At 33.8% G+C, this 18,142-nt stretch overlaps 2 protein-coding genes across 2 annotated transcripts; one reads left to right on the top strand and one right to left on the bottom strand.

The window, feature by feature from the left end:
* The first annotated feature begins 928 nt into the window (after positions 1-928).
* LOC117229831 (glutathione S-transferase D5-like) lies at positions 929-1,847 on the top strand. Its single transcript, XM_033486700.2, has 2 exons — positions 929-1,127; positions 1,462-1,847. The coding sequence occupies exons 1-2, from the start codon at positions 942-944 to the stop codon at positions 1,639-1,641; spliced, it is 366 nt and encodes a 121-aa protein (XP_033342591.2). The 5' UTR covers positions 929-941; the 3' UTR covers positions 1,642-1,847.
* Positions 1,848-2,029: 182 nt separating this feature from the next.
* Positions 2,030-16,657, bottom strand: LOC117229331 (uncharacterized). Its single transcript, XM_076523796.1, is given in 12 exon segments — positions 2,030-4,999; positions 7,160-7,611; positions 9,021-9,050; positions 11,506-11,635; positions 11,707-11,796; positions 11,894-12,083; positions 12,181-12,309; positions 12,389-12,949; positions 13,019-13,257; positions 14,883-15,028; positions 16,029-16,189; positions 16,523-16,657. Coding segments are annotated over 10 exon segments (2,028 nt in total). The 5' UTR covers positions 16,094-16,189; positions 16,523-16,657; the 3' UTR covers positions 2,030-4,999; positions 7,160-7,163.
* Between the last annotated feature and the right edge of the window lie 1,485 nt (positions 16,658-18,142).

The raw sequence follows: 18,142 nt of genomic DNA, 5'->3' as shown, positions 1-18,142 counted from the left end.
AAATTGTATTCAAATAATGAAAACAAAAATTGTCGCCATCTGGTGGTACGAATGGGAAACATTTTAAATTCAAATCAATTTGAAAATAAATGTCCGCGGGAAGTTTCGAATTTTTCTGCGTTGGAATCACAGGGTGATTTTAAAGCAAAATTTTAAGTCGACTATTTATTGCATTCCTAAGGCAATTTTTTAATGTTACATAGCTTAAATTAAAGTTGAAGCTGTCAGCTGACAAGTCAAAAAAATGTCAAACGCAAAAGAATAATTTGGATATTTATCATTTTAATTTGCAAATGAGTTTGATCCGCCTTATTTATTGCACATTTAAATCGAGATCATTCAGAAGCCTTGAGGAACAATTGAAGTGAAAGAAACATCAGATAATATTTCAGGTAGATAGGCGAATACCTCATCTCAGTCTTGTTGTGAACATCGCACAAGTTGTTCTTTGCGGGATATATTAAAATCTTTGTCTTATAAGTAAGCACTATATCAAGTTTTTATCCTACACAATTTTACTCACATATATTTTATAATTAATTCACAACGTATCATATTATACGAGAAATAAGTCGATTTACCATATAAAATGTTTTTGTTTCTTTAGTGTTTCAGTTTAAACAATGAAACTCTATTCCGTTTCCGATGAACTACCGTCTGTAGCATGTCGCCAAGCATTAAAAGCTTTAGATATTGACTATGAATTCGTGCGAATTTGGTAAAGGCGGACACATGGCAGAGGAATACGTTATTAAAAGTCTATAACTTGAAAAGTAACACATAATAGTAATTTCTGTAATGTTATTATTACAGCTAAATCCGCAAAAGGAAATACCTGTTTTGGTTGATGGTGATTTGGTAATGGGTGAAAGGTATTTTTAGAATATGTTGGTCCATTGATGTAGTAACCATATAAAATTTGAAGTAAATTTTGATATGTTATGCAATTTCTTTGTACATGTACATATCGGCAATATCTGAGTGATAAGTACGATACAGATGGTAAACTGTATCCAAAAGATACAAAGGCAAGAGTGATTGTCAATCATCGTTTGTGCTTCAATTTGGCCATGTATTATCACAACATTTCTGAATACGTGGTACGTATCCAGTCTATAATAAGCTTAAATTAAAATAAATAAATAGACACTACTGTATAAAGAGTAGAGGTAACAATGGTTTAAAGATGGATAATTTCTCTGAAAATATTTAGTGATCATTTAATTTGACTTTGTTAGAAATATTATTGTTATTAAATGTTTTTTTACAGATAAATCTCATATTTTTTACAATTACAAAAGAGCTTTCTTGGGATTGAAGAAAATAACGATTGCTATAGACATTTTCAAAACATATCTGAAACGTGAAAATTCCAAATATGCTACAGAAAGTCAATTTGCTTAATTACAGAAATTTCGACATATTAATTATTATTTACAAGTGTACTATATATGAAAAATAATTATTCTTACAGACACATTGACTATCGCTGATTTCCCACTGATCACCGCCACTCTGTGTCTAGAAGCAATCGATTTCAAATTAAATCAATGGCCTCGTATACAAAAATGGTACAATAATTTCAAAATAAAACATCCAGAGTTATGGAAAATCGCTGAGTCAGGCATGGAAGAAATTTGAGAATGCGAAAAAAAACCCACTAATCATGCTGCCTGATATGGATCATCCGATACACCCTGTTCGCAAAAACCAAGCTTTTTTAACCGCTCAAAACTCATGTCTTAAAAAAGTATGTATACACTTTGATACCGTAGTATACTTAAATCTTCATTTATATATTGAAGCATTGAAACTGTAACAATAAATAAAATAAAATATAAATAAAATATTGATGAACACTTTAAATAAAAAGTAAACATACATTATGTACCTTCATATTGTAGCATACATAATTTTTCATTCATGCACTCAAATGTTGAACTCTAACAGTAAATAAAAAACTAAATAAAATATATATGAATAAGAATAATAAGATAATAGAACAAGAACAACAATAAGAACAAGAGGATACTGATGATTATCAGTGATGTATTATTACCTTATTTTAATTACACTTTGAAATCGAATTCCAAAGTAGATCTCAACAAAGTCTGTCGCTGTTATCGCGATATCTCTATGTATATTTCTAAAAGAAAGAATGAACCGGTGTTGTCCCCACAGAGAGGGAACACATGGTTCATTCAACTCTTTCTTTGGAAATTATAAAAAAATTTGACAGTGTGTGCACGGGGGCACGATGAGCAGCGTTTGACACAGGTACACGATGAACGAAAATCGATTCTATGTGTGTAATTGACTCGCGAGATCGTTAAAAGTATACTTGGTGGTAGAAATACAGTGCCGCCATGTGAAGATGAACATTTTTTTTACATTCTACGATATGAGTAGTTTTAACAATTGAATCTAATAGCATAGAAAGATCGGTAGGCAGTTCCAAGCATTGACAATCGCACCTGAGATTTAAAACTGTACAAAAAAATTCTAGTAAGCACCTCTCGTATCCCAAACATTATTTCAAGCTTTCAAACGATGTTATACGATATATACGATGTTATATCGTATACTTTCATAATATATGAATCTTCTTCTCTGTATCAGAAGGAAAAGAAGATTAGTTCAACAACAAACAGATTATAGAAGAAATTCGAGGAAGAATACGAGGCGCACGGACTAAAAATAATGTAAGCTCAAAATCGTTTACAATATTCATAAAATAGTCTCGCATTTTTTAAAAGAAATCATATGAATGAAAACAGAATGATCGCGGAGTACATAATCGTCTCAAAAACGTTCGAGCTGATTTAATTCTAAAAAGAGAATTAGGAAAATCGTTCTCAAAAGGCATTTCTTAAACACACTAACATCCAAGTAAAAATAATACTGCATTTATTATATACGACTGTTGTTCTAATATCTGCAGTCTAAACGAGTTTTCCAGCAATCAGAAATGTAGAATTTATAAACATTTAAACAAACGGTCAGTCTTCATGTTCTCTATTTGAATAAAGACAATTGATTGTTCTGTTATCACGAACACCTTTGTTTCACTATTGATTTGGATACGGGAGGCTCTGTTGCATAAATTTGTTGAAATCGTAGGAAAATTTCTTCTACCAAGTATACAGGTCGGCGAAAACATGTCTGGATGTTACGCAATCAGAAAATTCGTAACTTAATTTCCTTATTAACGGTGACAATTGCGCTCGGTACAATTATATGCGTAATACAAGAATACTAGAAATAATTCTAACTTTTCAACTTATAGTTTAAATATTCACAGAAATATAACCTCGCTACCATTCAAAAGATTATCTATAATAATTATTGCATGTTACATATACGCGATAGATAGTGTCTCGAAGAGATTTCACATTCAACTTTTTCAGTAAGCCATGAATATCAACTGCAATTTAATTCGTAATTTGTAATAGAGTCTGGTACAGTTTCTTCTGACTTTGAATAATCATTAAAGGATTTCGTTCCATTGGAAAAATAGGAAAATTGGATACCGACTTTTACCACATAATTATAAACAATTCTCAAGACTCTATTATACGTGAAATTTTACAATATTTATATTGAAAGACACGCTATCCCTCAAAAATTATTCATTAATAATACAAAATAAGTTCAAATGGTAGTGTGTCTAGTCCGAAGTATGCTTAATAGCTAACCCTGCGTTACTATATAAATAAATAAATAAATAAGTACATTTAAGTAGATTGAATCGGTTCTGGGATTTGCCATACCTCAACGAGCAATGCAGAATTCATTGTAACAATCTGTCACGCTATATAGTTAATTAAAAACTATAAGTGTTAAAGTGTTGATATATTATTAAATGCTAAAGTAAAACGAATGATAGTAAAGATTCGAATTTTTACAACAATAGAGAATCTAGAAACAGGCATAAACCTGATTCTAAAGATATGTTTAACGTTAACAGGAGTAAAGGATATAATCTCTAGATCAGGCAATTTTTATTGTACAGTACGTAAAGTTTGAAAAGTCTGTAACAATCGTGTTAACACTTTGCCTATCAAATGTCTGTGCTACGATCTCTGGCAAGAAATAGTTTCAATCATACACAGTTTTTGCCAGGTATAGTAGAGCATGTTACTTTAAGTGTTGATCATTAACATTCAATACTAGACCTACTGTACATTTCGGATTTGTTATTTTATAATTACTGACTGAAGTAGTGCCCCTCAATAAATGTTGTATTCTTAGAATAAAGAGTTTTAAAAAGGAGACTCTGTAACTGTTCGGGACTTGTATCGTTAAAAACATTATAATTATAGTCTAACAGTACAAGTACAAAGAGATCAAACTGACTAGGACTGATTGTATTACATAAATTAAGATTTCCATTCACTTGCAAAGTGGTCTGCACAAGGATGACTCAATCTACTGAATAAATTCTCATAGAAGCACATTTGCAAGATCAGAAATCTGAAACGGGAATTTTGAATTCCCTGGTAGTCTAGTATTAATAAAAGTTGAAAAACGAGTCGCTTTAATTGCTTGGTACTTGCGTGTCGTTAAAAATATAACAGCATCATTCTGTATCGTTAAGAATATTATTATAGTAAAGTGTTAACGCACGACAGGAGGAATCTGAAATACCGTCAACAGTGTTGCAAGTAAAGTGATCAGGTTTCCAGTGAATTATGCTCTGTGTGTCTGTGTCTAGAAGACATGAATCTATTGTAAAACGAATATGTGAAGTGACGCAATCAGATTTAGGATGATTCTACATTCATATTGACGTGATTTCTTGTTGGTTTTACTGATCTTCCGTAATTTCTTTTGGCATTTTCTATGTTGCACCGCGACTGTCTGCATAGTCCACCAGTCACACAGTCACCTGACTCTTCCTGAGGGTGAACGAAGATGGGATTTTATGTAGCCGGTCCGATAATCGATCACGTCACGTTGGGTACCACCCGATACGCCGTGCCCATGTCTTCTACTCCATCTGCAATTAGATCTTAGATCAATTATGCTACTCAAACGTTCCATTAGTGGAGTCTTGGCTGCATGCAGATAGTCACATTGCCTCACATTTTCAATGTTAGTCAAAGGAATTCCTTCTGAGATAGCCTCAGAAATTTCTGGACCACTTCTTAAAATATATACTTATCCCTTAACATTAAATGAAATTTTCTTTCGTGAGTTTGTCTCGTACACTTGCATTTAAAATAAATATAAAAACTGTGGAATCAGGCTTTGATTATTAATAATTAAATTGCCCATCCATTACCAGATTTACATGATAATCCAGAAATTGCTTAGACTGTTTTGAATTACAAATCGAACCGTACTCGAATCAAAAGAAAGCAATAAATTACTGCGGTTTGCTAAGATAACTTAGAAGTAGGAGAGCCAGATCAGTAAAATGTTGTATAGGATCTACGCGATTTTTTGGAGCTTTTCCACTGCTTTGATTCGAGTACAGCAACACGAATAATTTTACGAGACACAGAGCAGCATGACACTGGTCACAGTGCTTCATTCCAAGTACGAAATGTAGAATAAGTAATGGAAAATAATTGCTCGACACCCGAATAATTATGTATGTATAATAGGTATACGTAATAGGAGAATGCTAACGGACTTAATGATTAAACTACGAGTAAACAGACGGTTAAGTTACATCGTTAAACAATTTCTAAAGTCATTCCTTAAACGCAGGCATACTGTATACGTACTAGCGATAACAAATGCATAATTAATATATATATATATATATGTATGTATATATATTTCGTACAAAGGGTACTCGATTTTATTAAAATCGGAAACGCAAGGTAGCACTAAAAAATCAGCAATTCAATATTGGCGAATCTAAGACACAAGGGTAATATATCTACTAAGAATAATAAATTAAGTACAATATCAAAAGGCCTCCTTTAGCTCTATACCCTATTTCCGTCCCTCTTGTAAAAGCAATTCTGTTTTGTTGCGATCTTTCAATTCAGTTGATTGCTGCTGTACCGATATTTTTATTTTCCAGAATAATATTCATTAATTTTGACGATATTGTTCTTGCTTCTACAAGTATAATTGGGTACGATCTACTGTAGAAAATCAGAGTTAATTAGCCTGCTGACAATTCAGCATACTCTACCATCGATCAACGTTATATAGTTGTTTATTGGTCACAATGAACGTTACTATTATATACTTCTGTTATCGTTATCTGTATAAAACATAGAGATATTCAACCTAAAGTCAGTATTATCTCCACCATTACAAAATCTTCAAGCTAACACACGGATTAAATTGTACATCTATGGTACGAAAAACAAAAAAGTCGTTTCTTGGGGGAACTGACCTGTATATCTCGAAGACATTGAAAGAGTTGCGAATTCGTAGCAATATAATTACTCACTGAAGAACATTTAAAATGAAAAAGAACGCTTAAACACCTTTGTTAATCAGAGAAACAATTTCTTGGATCGTTCAAAACGAAATTTAAGCGTTCTCTTTCAGTCGAAAAGCATCGCTTTATCATTAATGCTGCAACAGGTTCAAAGAAAACAAGTTTTAGGGCTTCGATTATCACCGAAGTCATCAATAAGTGCTTGCACCGTTCGAAATTGCTGTTTCCGTGGATCAAAGTGAAAATCGGTCATTCGAAAGGAATCTATTTAGAACAATATTCATTTGCAGAAAGATCCTATAGCTATAATTTGCAAAACAAAAGTTTACCCTTCTCTTATAATCATTTTGTCCCAATGTCTAATGTATAGATATTCAATCTGTTATAATTTTGTAAATAGGAGTCGTACAGCCATGATAATTCGTTCCACAGCTTGTAGCTCCTACTTTCGTATCATTCATTTTCTTGTAATATATTTTGGAACTAGAATAGCTAGTTCATCTTGGTCCCAGTATTTTATGTAAACAGAATAAATTGGTAATTTTGGTCCCAACGTCTTTGATTGGCATAGAATAAATGTAAATTTCCTTTCTACACTAGAGAATCTCGTTAAAGAATTAAGAAACAAAAGGGAGCGATGCGATTTCTGTTTCGATCCCAAGAGTCAGCAATCTCCAGTGGTAAAGATCGGGATTCATCTGTGTACCGTACGCAGAGGTCGGCTTCTATCTTGTCCTAAATGTACACTCATACCTTGTTATTGCCTCTGTAGGCCAGGAAGATGGGAACGTTGATGACTTTTCGTCGTGATGAAGGTTGAGGTCGCGATTGGGGTCGATATCGGGGTCGAGGTCGAGGTTGAGGTCGTGGTCGTGAACGAAATGGAACTAGGGAGACGTCGAGGTTGGGGTTCGAAAACCGTGTTGTTCTGTTGGGACGAGTTATTGTGCCGGTGGGTTAGGTTCAAGGTGGTGATGGAGGTTGTCGTCGAGGTCGTGGACATCATCGGCATCGTCGTTGTGGTCGGTTGTTCACCTTGGCTCCCGTTACTCTGATTCCTGTTAATGTTGTTAATCGGTAGCAGCATTTGCCCGTCACCATGGGCCGACGAGACCCCGTAGCTTCTTAGCCGATATTGCCGTTGTTGCATCGAGGAACATCGGCTTCTAGCAACATTGCTCCTGTGCTGCTGGGTGCCCGTGGTACTGCATATGATCAACCCCAGGACTTTCATAAATATCACCGTGTTGTATCACCATGATGATCATTAGTGTGCCCACGTAAGGACCTGTCTCTCTGCGGCTTCCTTTTTCTCTCTCTTATTTTCTGCGGCGTCGCGTCGTGAGGCGTTATTGCTTGCCGGATTGATAATTAGCAATTGACATCTCTAACCGTGCTCGTTATCAGCCCGTTAATTAAACAACGCGCCTGTTTCTCTTATTATTCTTGCCCACACGTTTCTCTCTGCCTCGACACGTGTTTCTTCGTTTTTTCCCCGGGTTCTTCGATAGTTAGGGTACAACTACGAAGGGCCTGACGATTCCTCGTGAAGAAACCGAAAGGAAATGTGGAATGCTGTTTCATCATACAAGGCTCCGTTTTTTTGGAAATTAATTTTTAAAGTTACAATGTTGGGCAAGCTAATATTGCGAGACAAGGCGATCTTTGAGAATTTTTTGGGAGGAAAGTGTTGAAGATACGGATTTCAAACCTTGAGGCTTTGTGAATGGATATCTTGCGAATGTACTGTATTTTTTTCAAGTTGAAATTTTGATTCGTTGCAGAATTATAGCCTGTGTATGAACAAATTCGATTTCATATCCCTCAATCCAGTTTCCACAAAAAATAACATCCCCTTCGGTTGTACCACGACTATCCAAAAGTACATGTATTCGTAAATACATCTATCTTCGTTTAAACAATAATTACTTTAAGAACGATTGGAAGAACGGTTTGAACTAATTTTTAAAAATTCGTGGTGGAAATATCGAATGCCCTAATCTTAAACGAAAATGATTGATTACCGTCGTAAATTCGTGGCACATCTATTTATAAATTTAAATCAAAATCTGTGTGTGTGTGTGTGTGTGTGCGCGCGCGCGCGCGCGCGTGTATGTGTGTGTGCGAAAGCAAGAAAAGTCATGCTCGTTTTAATCAGCACGAATCAAAGCCAACACGTTTAGTTTCGTTGTGTATCCGCGCAGACACAGAATTGACACAGCAAAGTAGAAATCCATGCAACTTTTTCACACTTTCTCGTTTGTTGTTCGTAAAAAATTCATCCGTAACAATATCCGGAAATTTTCTTAAAATTTTAATCAGAACTATCTGAAACATGAGGCATAGAAACGCTTTAAAAGGCTTTTCCAATTATAAATTTCAATGAGAAAGTTTTAGTTTGAATGAAACTTATAAAGCATAAAAATAAAAATTATTCCGTAACAGTAACTTAACACTATTTAATGAATAGTAATTCCTCCCCATAAAAATTGCACAGACATTTTTGGAAACACATAAGTGAAGCAATTACTGTAGCATGGCTGTTTTTGATAAATAAGGAAAGTCGATGAATTTTTTACGCGACCAACAAGAGGATGGCGATGTATTCTCTTACCTCGAACTGTGACTCATGAGGACTATGTTTCTGTAACAGCATATAATGCATCCTGATTGTTGGGAAGCGAGTGATGGAGTGTTGACGTCGATCCACACACAACACAATAAGCAGCTCAAGCAATTTTGTTATTCTCCCGTTTATTTCAATGGTTTTTGGGCACAGAGACAACTATAACTGTGATACCGTCTGAATTTCGTGTTAAACTTCGATAGGTTTTGGGCTAACAAAATGATAAAAGAAATTTCAGTAGTTAAAAAAATATTGAGTATCAGTCTTGAACTCGAGAATGCTGCCAATAGTTTGTTCAGGATGTTTTAATCGGTGTGGATTCATCAATTTAGTGGATGCACTGAACTGTGATTATGTTTAAGAACGATCTCGTGAACTTTTCACTGTTTGCTCGTTAGTATAGGGACACCTGTTTTTGGTACCTTAATATTTCTAAACAGGAATGTACATTACTACTTGTTTAATTGCCTCCTTAAGTATAAGAAACCCTTCTAATAACATAACAAAAAGTTTGTTTAAAATCGTATATTTCAACAAAATTTTGTTTCATCTATTAAACTGATACACAACAATGAATTGTATATGTAAGTTAATTTTTATAAAATAGAATTTAAACAATGTTCACTGAATTATTTAATATCTCACGTTGGGTGTTTGGAATGGCTGATCATGAACGATTGGAAGAGTATGTAAATATCGTTGATATTAATCAAATGTGAACTTGTTCTTATACTAAACTCATTAAGATAAGTTGCCTAGATTCTCGTTTATAGTTTAATTTCTTTCGTGATCCTAATAACATGTAGTTTAATTAGCTTAGACTCATAAAGACCTACATAGTAGAACTTTTCAATGTGTTTTCGCTATCTTTTTCTTTTCAATTCGAACTATTCAGTACTCATTTAGCTATACTTTAAACTTCTTGCATATTCCAGGCATCCTGTAAAACAACATGAATGCTGGTGTTTTATTTTAGCGACCTAGAGGAACACACACGAAGTATCACTAAATGCCAAACAAAATTTCTACAGTCTGCTTTGAACATCTTCTATGCAACAAAAACAGAAAAACTTCAAATAAACTGCGACAAATTGGGTTGCCACCTTTTCCTAATCAATATTAATTATTTGACAAAAACAAGATCGCGAAAGTTCCCTAAAAAAATAGCCTCATAAAAATGATTTCAGAAAATTAGAAAAGTGACAACCACAAGTCACAATAATCTTTATCATACTTCAAAGCGAAAAGCAACCCCTCCTATTATCCTGATTCTTCAACTTTTTTTTATCGACCTAAACGCGTTGCCTTTTTGTCAAGACATAGTTTAGAAGAGAAGGCAATATTTTTTTAAAAATATTTTCTAAATAGTGTTAGTTTACGTTAAATCCTAATTGTAATCTTAGAAACTACCACAAGTGTTTTTATCTTTCTTTATGTACAATGACAGCATGATTAAAAATAATCTCATTTAAGTAGAACATTTTTCAATTCATATTACAGACTTTTATGCAACTTTAAAAAGCTTTAAAGAAGTTATAGTTAATGATATGTACAGGTATTAGGATTTATATATGTACATTTATGGAGAATCTTGTGTATCAAGCATATACTACATCGGTGAGCTACACAGTAGTTCTAATTTAGTGCAAAACAAGATAAACAGTAGTTCAGTAATCTTGCAAAAGTAGAGAGAAGAAAATATAAATATAATAGATTCGTGTGAATATAATATTGTGCAGCATCTAAAAGTATGAGTCTTCTAACTTACGGAGAGAGAACAATAAGAAAAATTGTAATGTCTCAAAGATAAAATATGGAAGAGATTGACATTAAAATTTGTTTAATATAAAATATTTCCCTTTCGCTTAGAAATAAATTCAAATTGCAAACATTTGACTGCCAAGATACCATATTTCATCTTTTCTAATCTAAGCTGGAAGTTGGAAAATCTCTCTATATTGATTTCTGAGATAGTCTTAGAATTTTAAGTGCAATGCAGATGTCCCAGTGTATTCATCCTGGATACCCACCCTTTATGTAGATATATGTACACGCATACATTTAAAACCGTCCATCCGATATCTCTTTTATTCGTAGAAACTGGATATTATACTCTGAATATATTGTATAATGTACTATATTGTTATGAGAACATTCTCTAATGTATTAAGTTTTGTCTTAAAAATATATATATATATTAACATACTGATATACTGTCTGATAAAATGGATCAATGAATTGTTATGTTCTCAATTTCTATGCGAGATAAAAGAGACTGCTGTTTTAAATGTAAGTTCATGTGTAATTGTGCGCTCGCGTGCGTATGATGCGATTACACGTCGCATGTATTATACGTAGTCAGAGGTAAAACATTAGCAAACTTACTACGAAACTAAAGACTAAGAAAGAAATTAATTTAAAGTTAGAAAACATACCATAAATGATATTTGCAAAGTGTATTCAAAGAACATACCGAAGTAATCTGGTTATATAATCGGGCCAATTGTCCGGAAACATCACAAGGAAGAAGCCAACTGCTATGAAAATCATCCCTGCTAGTTTCATACCCACAAAATGGGCTCCATATAAAACAACATCTAGCGCTATAACATAGAGACACTAGTCAATTATTGTTTCCTATTAGTAACTAAATTATTTTGATTAGTTTACAGACCAGCAGACACAGGTACAGCTGTGATTAATCCCAGAGTGATAAACAGATCATATGTCAGAGCAATACTGAAGTTGCCAAGCATATTTGCAACTGAAATAATAAAAGTATCAGTATAACTTGCAAAAATTTATCTGGCTCACTGCAAATGTATGTTGTAGGTATTCAAACAAATTGTTTAAAGATGTACCTAAATGGAGAATGCTAGCTAGAAGTAATGCTGTCCATGGTAACCGTTCCCAATGCACACTCTCGACCCCCGTAAAGTACAGAGCCAAACAAATTGGCCATAACAGCATCGCATTGCACAATCCGATAAGTGAAAAGAACAGAGACATTTGTCCGAATGTCGTTTCTCCTAGAACTTTTTTGAACAGCACCTATTTGATCATCATTTAAAAATTTTGAAATAAATTGTGCAATCACATTACAGTTACAACGCTGTTATATTAATGTCAACATGATGCTGATAGCTACCTTATAAACAGCAGAACCAGCTGCTGCGGACGTTGCTAGAACAACACCTCCTAAGGTTGGACTTCCGGTTATTCCATCCATGTACGCAAAAAGTGCAATCCCAGTGTTGCACAAAATTACTGCTACTATCTGCAACGTGTTTAGAACATATTAAATACAAAAGTAATCATTTTTTGTGCAACAGACTTTTGTAGTAAATGATACCAACCCTTACACCAACGAATTGTTCGTGAAGAATAACCCATGATAACAAATAAACGCAGGACACGTTTGTCGCGAAAAGAGCCATCACATCGGTAGCTAACAATATTCTGAGCGAGTAAATGTACATGTAATTTGTAACCACCCAAAGTCCACAGAATAAGCTACATCTACTCAAGAAACGTCCGCCGGTGAACCCTTTGTCGCGGAATCCACGCAGATTTTCTGCGATGATCTCGGATGGAGTGTTGCATTTGATTCTCGCCGCTTGGCAAATGAAGTAAATGGGGTAATAGAGGATTTCCCAGTTCGTGCAGAACCATGTTGTGAAGAAGGGTGCGTTGTATGGAACCGTCTGAAATAATAAAATGTATCAGAAACAGTTTAATCAGAAGAAGAGAAGAACGAACGAACATACATGCTGCTGATGTAGCCCCGTCACTGATGAGTTCGAAGATAATAAGTAGCTGGAACTGTCAAGTTTGTTGAAATATAAATATTTAATACAATGTGTCGCACCGACCCAGCTTGCTGTGACGCATATGGTTACACACACTCCAAAATATATCTGCAATCATAATACCATGATGAGTAACTGTAATAGTTTAGATTAATGTTAGATTAATAATTGATAAACCTTTTTTGCGGACTCAGCACAACAGGAAGCGTAGCAAGCTGAGAGAGAATTAGATCTTTGTTGATACGTAACAGAAGGTGCAGACATATGCTGTTGGACTTGTATTTGACTGATATGCCCCTGGCTGCCACCAGTTCCTTCGGCGATTCCTCCACTTCCGGTTGTCTCCAAAGTACGACAACTTGGTGCAGAATCGCCGCAACCACTGCTGACGCTGCATCCTTGTTGCTGTTCACATCCTAAATAATGAAAACAATTAGTCAAAACTATATCCGAGGAGTGTTACGGATTAACAAACAGTTCAGAAACATCTTGAGTAAAATTACTTTGTGGCACGCTTCGTTTGTCAATCGGAAATCATATAAAAGAAACAAATAATCGACATCTTTAGTTTCAAAGAATGAACGTTGAAAAGGCGCACGTAATGCATTATCTATGTTTACAAACGTTACACTCGGCTTGCTGAAAATATTAATGCTGTTAGATCGACGACAACAAGTCACTTTTTGTTTTACACAGAAACTGTACAAGGTTTTGGTATTAGATTGATAATAAACGACACGCAAGCGATGAGATATATACAGAAACTTACGCAGGCAATTGCGGAACTGTGGATGCAAATGTAGATCAACGAACGTGGCGAGAATGTTCTACAATATCCAACAACGAAATCGCAACTGGGAAGGACGGAAAGTCTTTTATTTCAGCTACTATATTCATTACTCTACTGCGAATGATCTACGACCCATAGACATGTCAAAGCATAATATTATACTATCCAATGGCATCAATGAACTGTGGATGCGAATACGGAATTCTACACACATTCACAACAAACAAGTCAATAAAGAGCAATGGCCAAAGTTAAAGGACCCCCGAGATGTAGATGAGAAATTGTCAATATTTAGTTTGTTATAACTTAAGTAATTAAATTTTATGAGTTAGAACAGATTGAACGTTGACAATGTTTCACCCGATCCTTCGATTTTGATTGCTAGACTATAATAAAAGCGATAGTATTATACAACGTATTATACAGTATATTACAATAATAGAAAATAAAAGTAGTTCGCAGAATGAGATTTAATTGTATGAACACTGTCATTTGACATTAAGTCCTGGCGAGCATGGGCGGTCTGCGATACGCTCGATCATAGGTAAAGGTAAAACTGCTGACACTTGTCATCACCAGCGCTAAAATTGATAGCGAAAGATTATAAAAGAGAGAATACAGCGTCATATGCTTAGTATAATTACTTGTATAACTGCGGTTAACAATACAGTGAGGTGTTATTATCAGCAAAACCACCTGATTATCCAGAGTCAGAATATCGATCTATAGCAATTTCTGCAATTGGAATTTCAACAACGAATCTGCCTCGCTGCATTGTTACTTCCAAGCATATACCTGAATACACAAACGGGCTCACTTTATAATAGACCCACTCTGAAAATGGAATCGAGTGATGGGAGATAAGAAACGTGCGCCTTTCCATTTCCTATATCCACGGGCTTTTCTTCTTCAATGTTAATGCTGTTACAGACAAGTGTACATATATAGTAGAAGTGCATAAGAAGAAACTGTGCTCGTTCAGTCTTTTGTGTGGTGATCCTCTTCTGTGTGCTTTGTATAATGGGACCTAATCTTGGAAGAAGGAATGATGGAGAAGTGATAAGTACCTTGTGTATGGCAGTGACCTATCCGTAAAATACTCGTGATTTAATTATTTAAAAAATATTAATTATAAAATGAATAAAGGCTAAAATATTGTTTTGATCAAAAGGTGTGTATTCAGCGTTCAAATAATTCAAATTGTTGGTATAATTTAGCATAGGGTTTAAGTACTTATTATCACATGCTTACCAGGATTATCATGAGTAACTTGGCCGCTTTGGGGACCATGGTTCTGCTGATTGTCACCAAGAATGATATTTGAAGTATGAGTTTGTTGAGGATGAAATATTGTTGGAATGTCTCCGACTCCTCTGCTACCCATGCTTAAGTTTGTTCTTTAAAAGATGTGGTTACATTTTTTTTCAGTAAACTTGAACAAATGTATAGCTTAGCTCTATTTTACACTGTGCAAACAAGTTTATAATATGGAAGATATGTGCATCAATATAAAGTATTGATAATGAATTCCATAATACGAACAGAGACAATTTTTTAAATATAAAATACCATAAAAATAAATTCAAGAACCTAAGAGTTTAGCCTAATGAAAATGAAATGATCTTTGTGAGTCACCTAGGCTTGTATTTTTAAGGGGCATTGAAGCGATTAATATACCTAATATATTTTGAAAATCAGAAATAATTATATAATACTGCATTATCTACAGGATAATGAAATTATTACACCAAGTACAGAGTGTCTGAATAAATAAGGCAGATATTTAAGGGGCTCCTAATTTAGCTGAGACACCCTGTATTTCTAATAAATATCAATCGTTCAACTCTGCAACTAGATTAGCTTTTACATATAAGCAACAGCATTCACCTCAGTAAAATCAGACTATTCTGAGAATAGGAGTGGATCTTCTTTCCATTGCTTCTGGCAATTCTCCATCATACATTTTCTTTTAAACACCATATTCCAATTTATAAATGATTAGAATATAGCCATTCATATTATTTCATATAGTAAATAAAAAATGTCCATGGGCATAGGTATAAAAAAATGCAGTTCTTATATCCACAACTACTCAATCCTGTTCTCAGAGTGGCCAATTTCTAAGTATATCCTTTAGACATTGTGTTTACAGTTTACAACATTTTCTTTTACTGAACTATAGTTGCAACAGTAAAATGAATGACAAATACACCTGAAAAATAGACATACAACATTTTCAAATGTTTTGCTTCTATGGTAAGTGTACTGGTCTGTAGACACCTGCCATGACAACAATTCTCGTCAACGATCAACGTGAAAGTTCTAATTGTATATTTTACGAAGTAAGCAAATTAAGAAACTAATTGAATAAGAATATGATTTGTTGAAGTTGTGTACCTTGACTTACCTTCCTTACATCTTTCGTCGAAGGTTACGACATGCTTCAAATTCGGTGTATTCATTGTTAACTGTTTACCAAGTTTTGCATCACATGCACTGTCATAGCAATTTTATTGTCGTTTTATTTCTATACTCGATCGTTTACCGCTCCATCAGTTCTGCAAATTCAATTGCTTCAAAATTCGTCGAGTTAGTAAAATATAAAGTAATAATTGTCAGCGTAATATTTCTGCGCCACTGTTAACACAAATTACCACTTTTGAAACAAACACGGTAGAGCATCGACTCTACGTGTATCAACGACAATTCATTTGAACAGTTCAGTTGTACTACAGAAAAATGAAAATACTACATCGTGTCACGAGTCTCATTGTTCTGTGAAAAATTGATCACGAACACATTAGAATTCTTAACTAATTCCCTGTGATTTAACGTGTAACATGTTTCTCCATTGATTATAATTACCACTAAACTTCATACTATGTACATACCACTCAGGGGCCGTCAACTCTATAAGGAAAAGTGGGGGCATTTTTTTGACTGCCATCTGAGCTGCTGCAGATTTGGATGAACTAAAATACAATATGGCTGCCCATCCCTATGCGCATTTGGTGTTTGGTGGACAGTTTGAATTACTGCCATATTGAATTTTAGTTCGTCCAAGTCTGCAGCTAGCTTAGATGGCAGTCAACACAGTACCCTAAAAATTTACTAAGAGTCGAACCCCCTTGTTACCATCTTTTAGAACGTTCTAGTTGCGACTGCGCCCTATTTGTTTTCCACCTGTTTCATTATATTCCAATATGTAAATTTATATTTAAATAACCCGAATACATGCCTAAAAATACCGCAATTACATATTTAAAAATATTCAGAGCTCCCTTCCTTCATCGTTTGTATCTTCTACCCGTTTTATCTTCGAAATTTTCAAATATTCTTCCGTGGAAACTACACAAAAATCAAATTTTCAAAATGGAGGGGAATATTTGAAGAGTAACGTTCAAATACTTAACATTTTTTCAATTGAACTGGTAATATTTCCTTTTTTCCTTATATTGGCCGTCGATTAACAGGCATAAAATGTTGCACAAGTAAAATAGATGAAAGTGGAGATAAATCTATTACATAAGTTTAAGATGTTAGTGTACTTCAAATACACGCCAATTAGCATCGAATACTGTAATAAATTATTTACTTTCTTTCACTGTTTCGAAAATGGAATTATTTTTATATTGCAACGATGATATTATGATTAAAACAATTTATCTGAAAATATCAACTAGTTATGATTACAAAAACACTGCTTGCATCTCTTATAATTATAAAAATAATAATTTATTCTTGTAAATGTAGAGTTCGCAAAAATATTAAGATTACCATCAGGGTGATAGAAAAGAAGACCACTTGGTTACGACAAAAATATATTATTCTTTTGAAATAAGAGATTTTATTTGTTTTAAATAATATGTGAACTAAATATTATTGAAATCGTTTCATATTAATACTTGAGGTTCTTGTTCCGTTATCTCTACACAATCTATGCCTATTTGTGTTACTTTGTAAAAAATTTAAGTACAAATACACAATATATAAATAGTACAGTTGTACAGAATAATAATTTACACAGTAAATTATAGGTGGTCAAATGTAATCGCATTGCACAAATTTCATGTACTGTAAATAGCAGGCCTAACTAAAAAGAACAGCTAATATTGAAATAAAAATATGTAAACATTTTTTCAACTTTCCTTGTCATATTCTCTGTATTCTATTTGAAAATATTGTGTTCTCTATGTTGTTGTTCCATCTGTATTTACTGCATCGTGTACAAAATTAGTTTAAATAAATCAAACATTATAACAGTAACTATTAAATTTACGGAATAACCAGTTTTATTATAGAATAACAGCAGTAGATAGATTATAGTATAGAAGTTTATATTTTCGTATATTTCGTATATACATTTTACATCGAGTTTGTGAACAGTTCATAAAATGTATTATATTTTTTATACGGTTCGACTTTTGAAAAATCCGTGTTATTCTACAATATATGGTTCACTTATTCTTAATAAGGCAGTAAAAGTCTTTCTGGATATCACATCTTTAATG

This window comes from Megalopta genalis, chromosome 7 (genome assembly GCF_051020955.1).
Source record: "Megalopta genalis isolate 19385.01 chromosome 7, iyMegGena1_principal, whole genome shotgun sequence".
NCBI lineage: Eukaryota > Metazoa > Arthropoda > Insecta > Hymenoptera > Halictidae > Megalopta > Megalopta genalis.
Note: the sequence above shows the minus strand (reverse complement) of the source record. Positions and strands in the feature narration are given on the sequence as shown.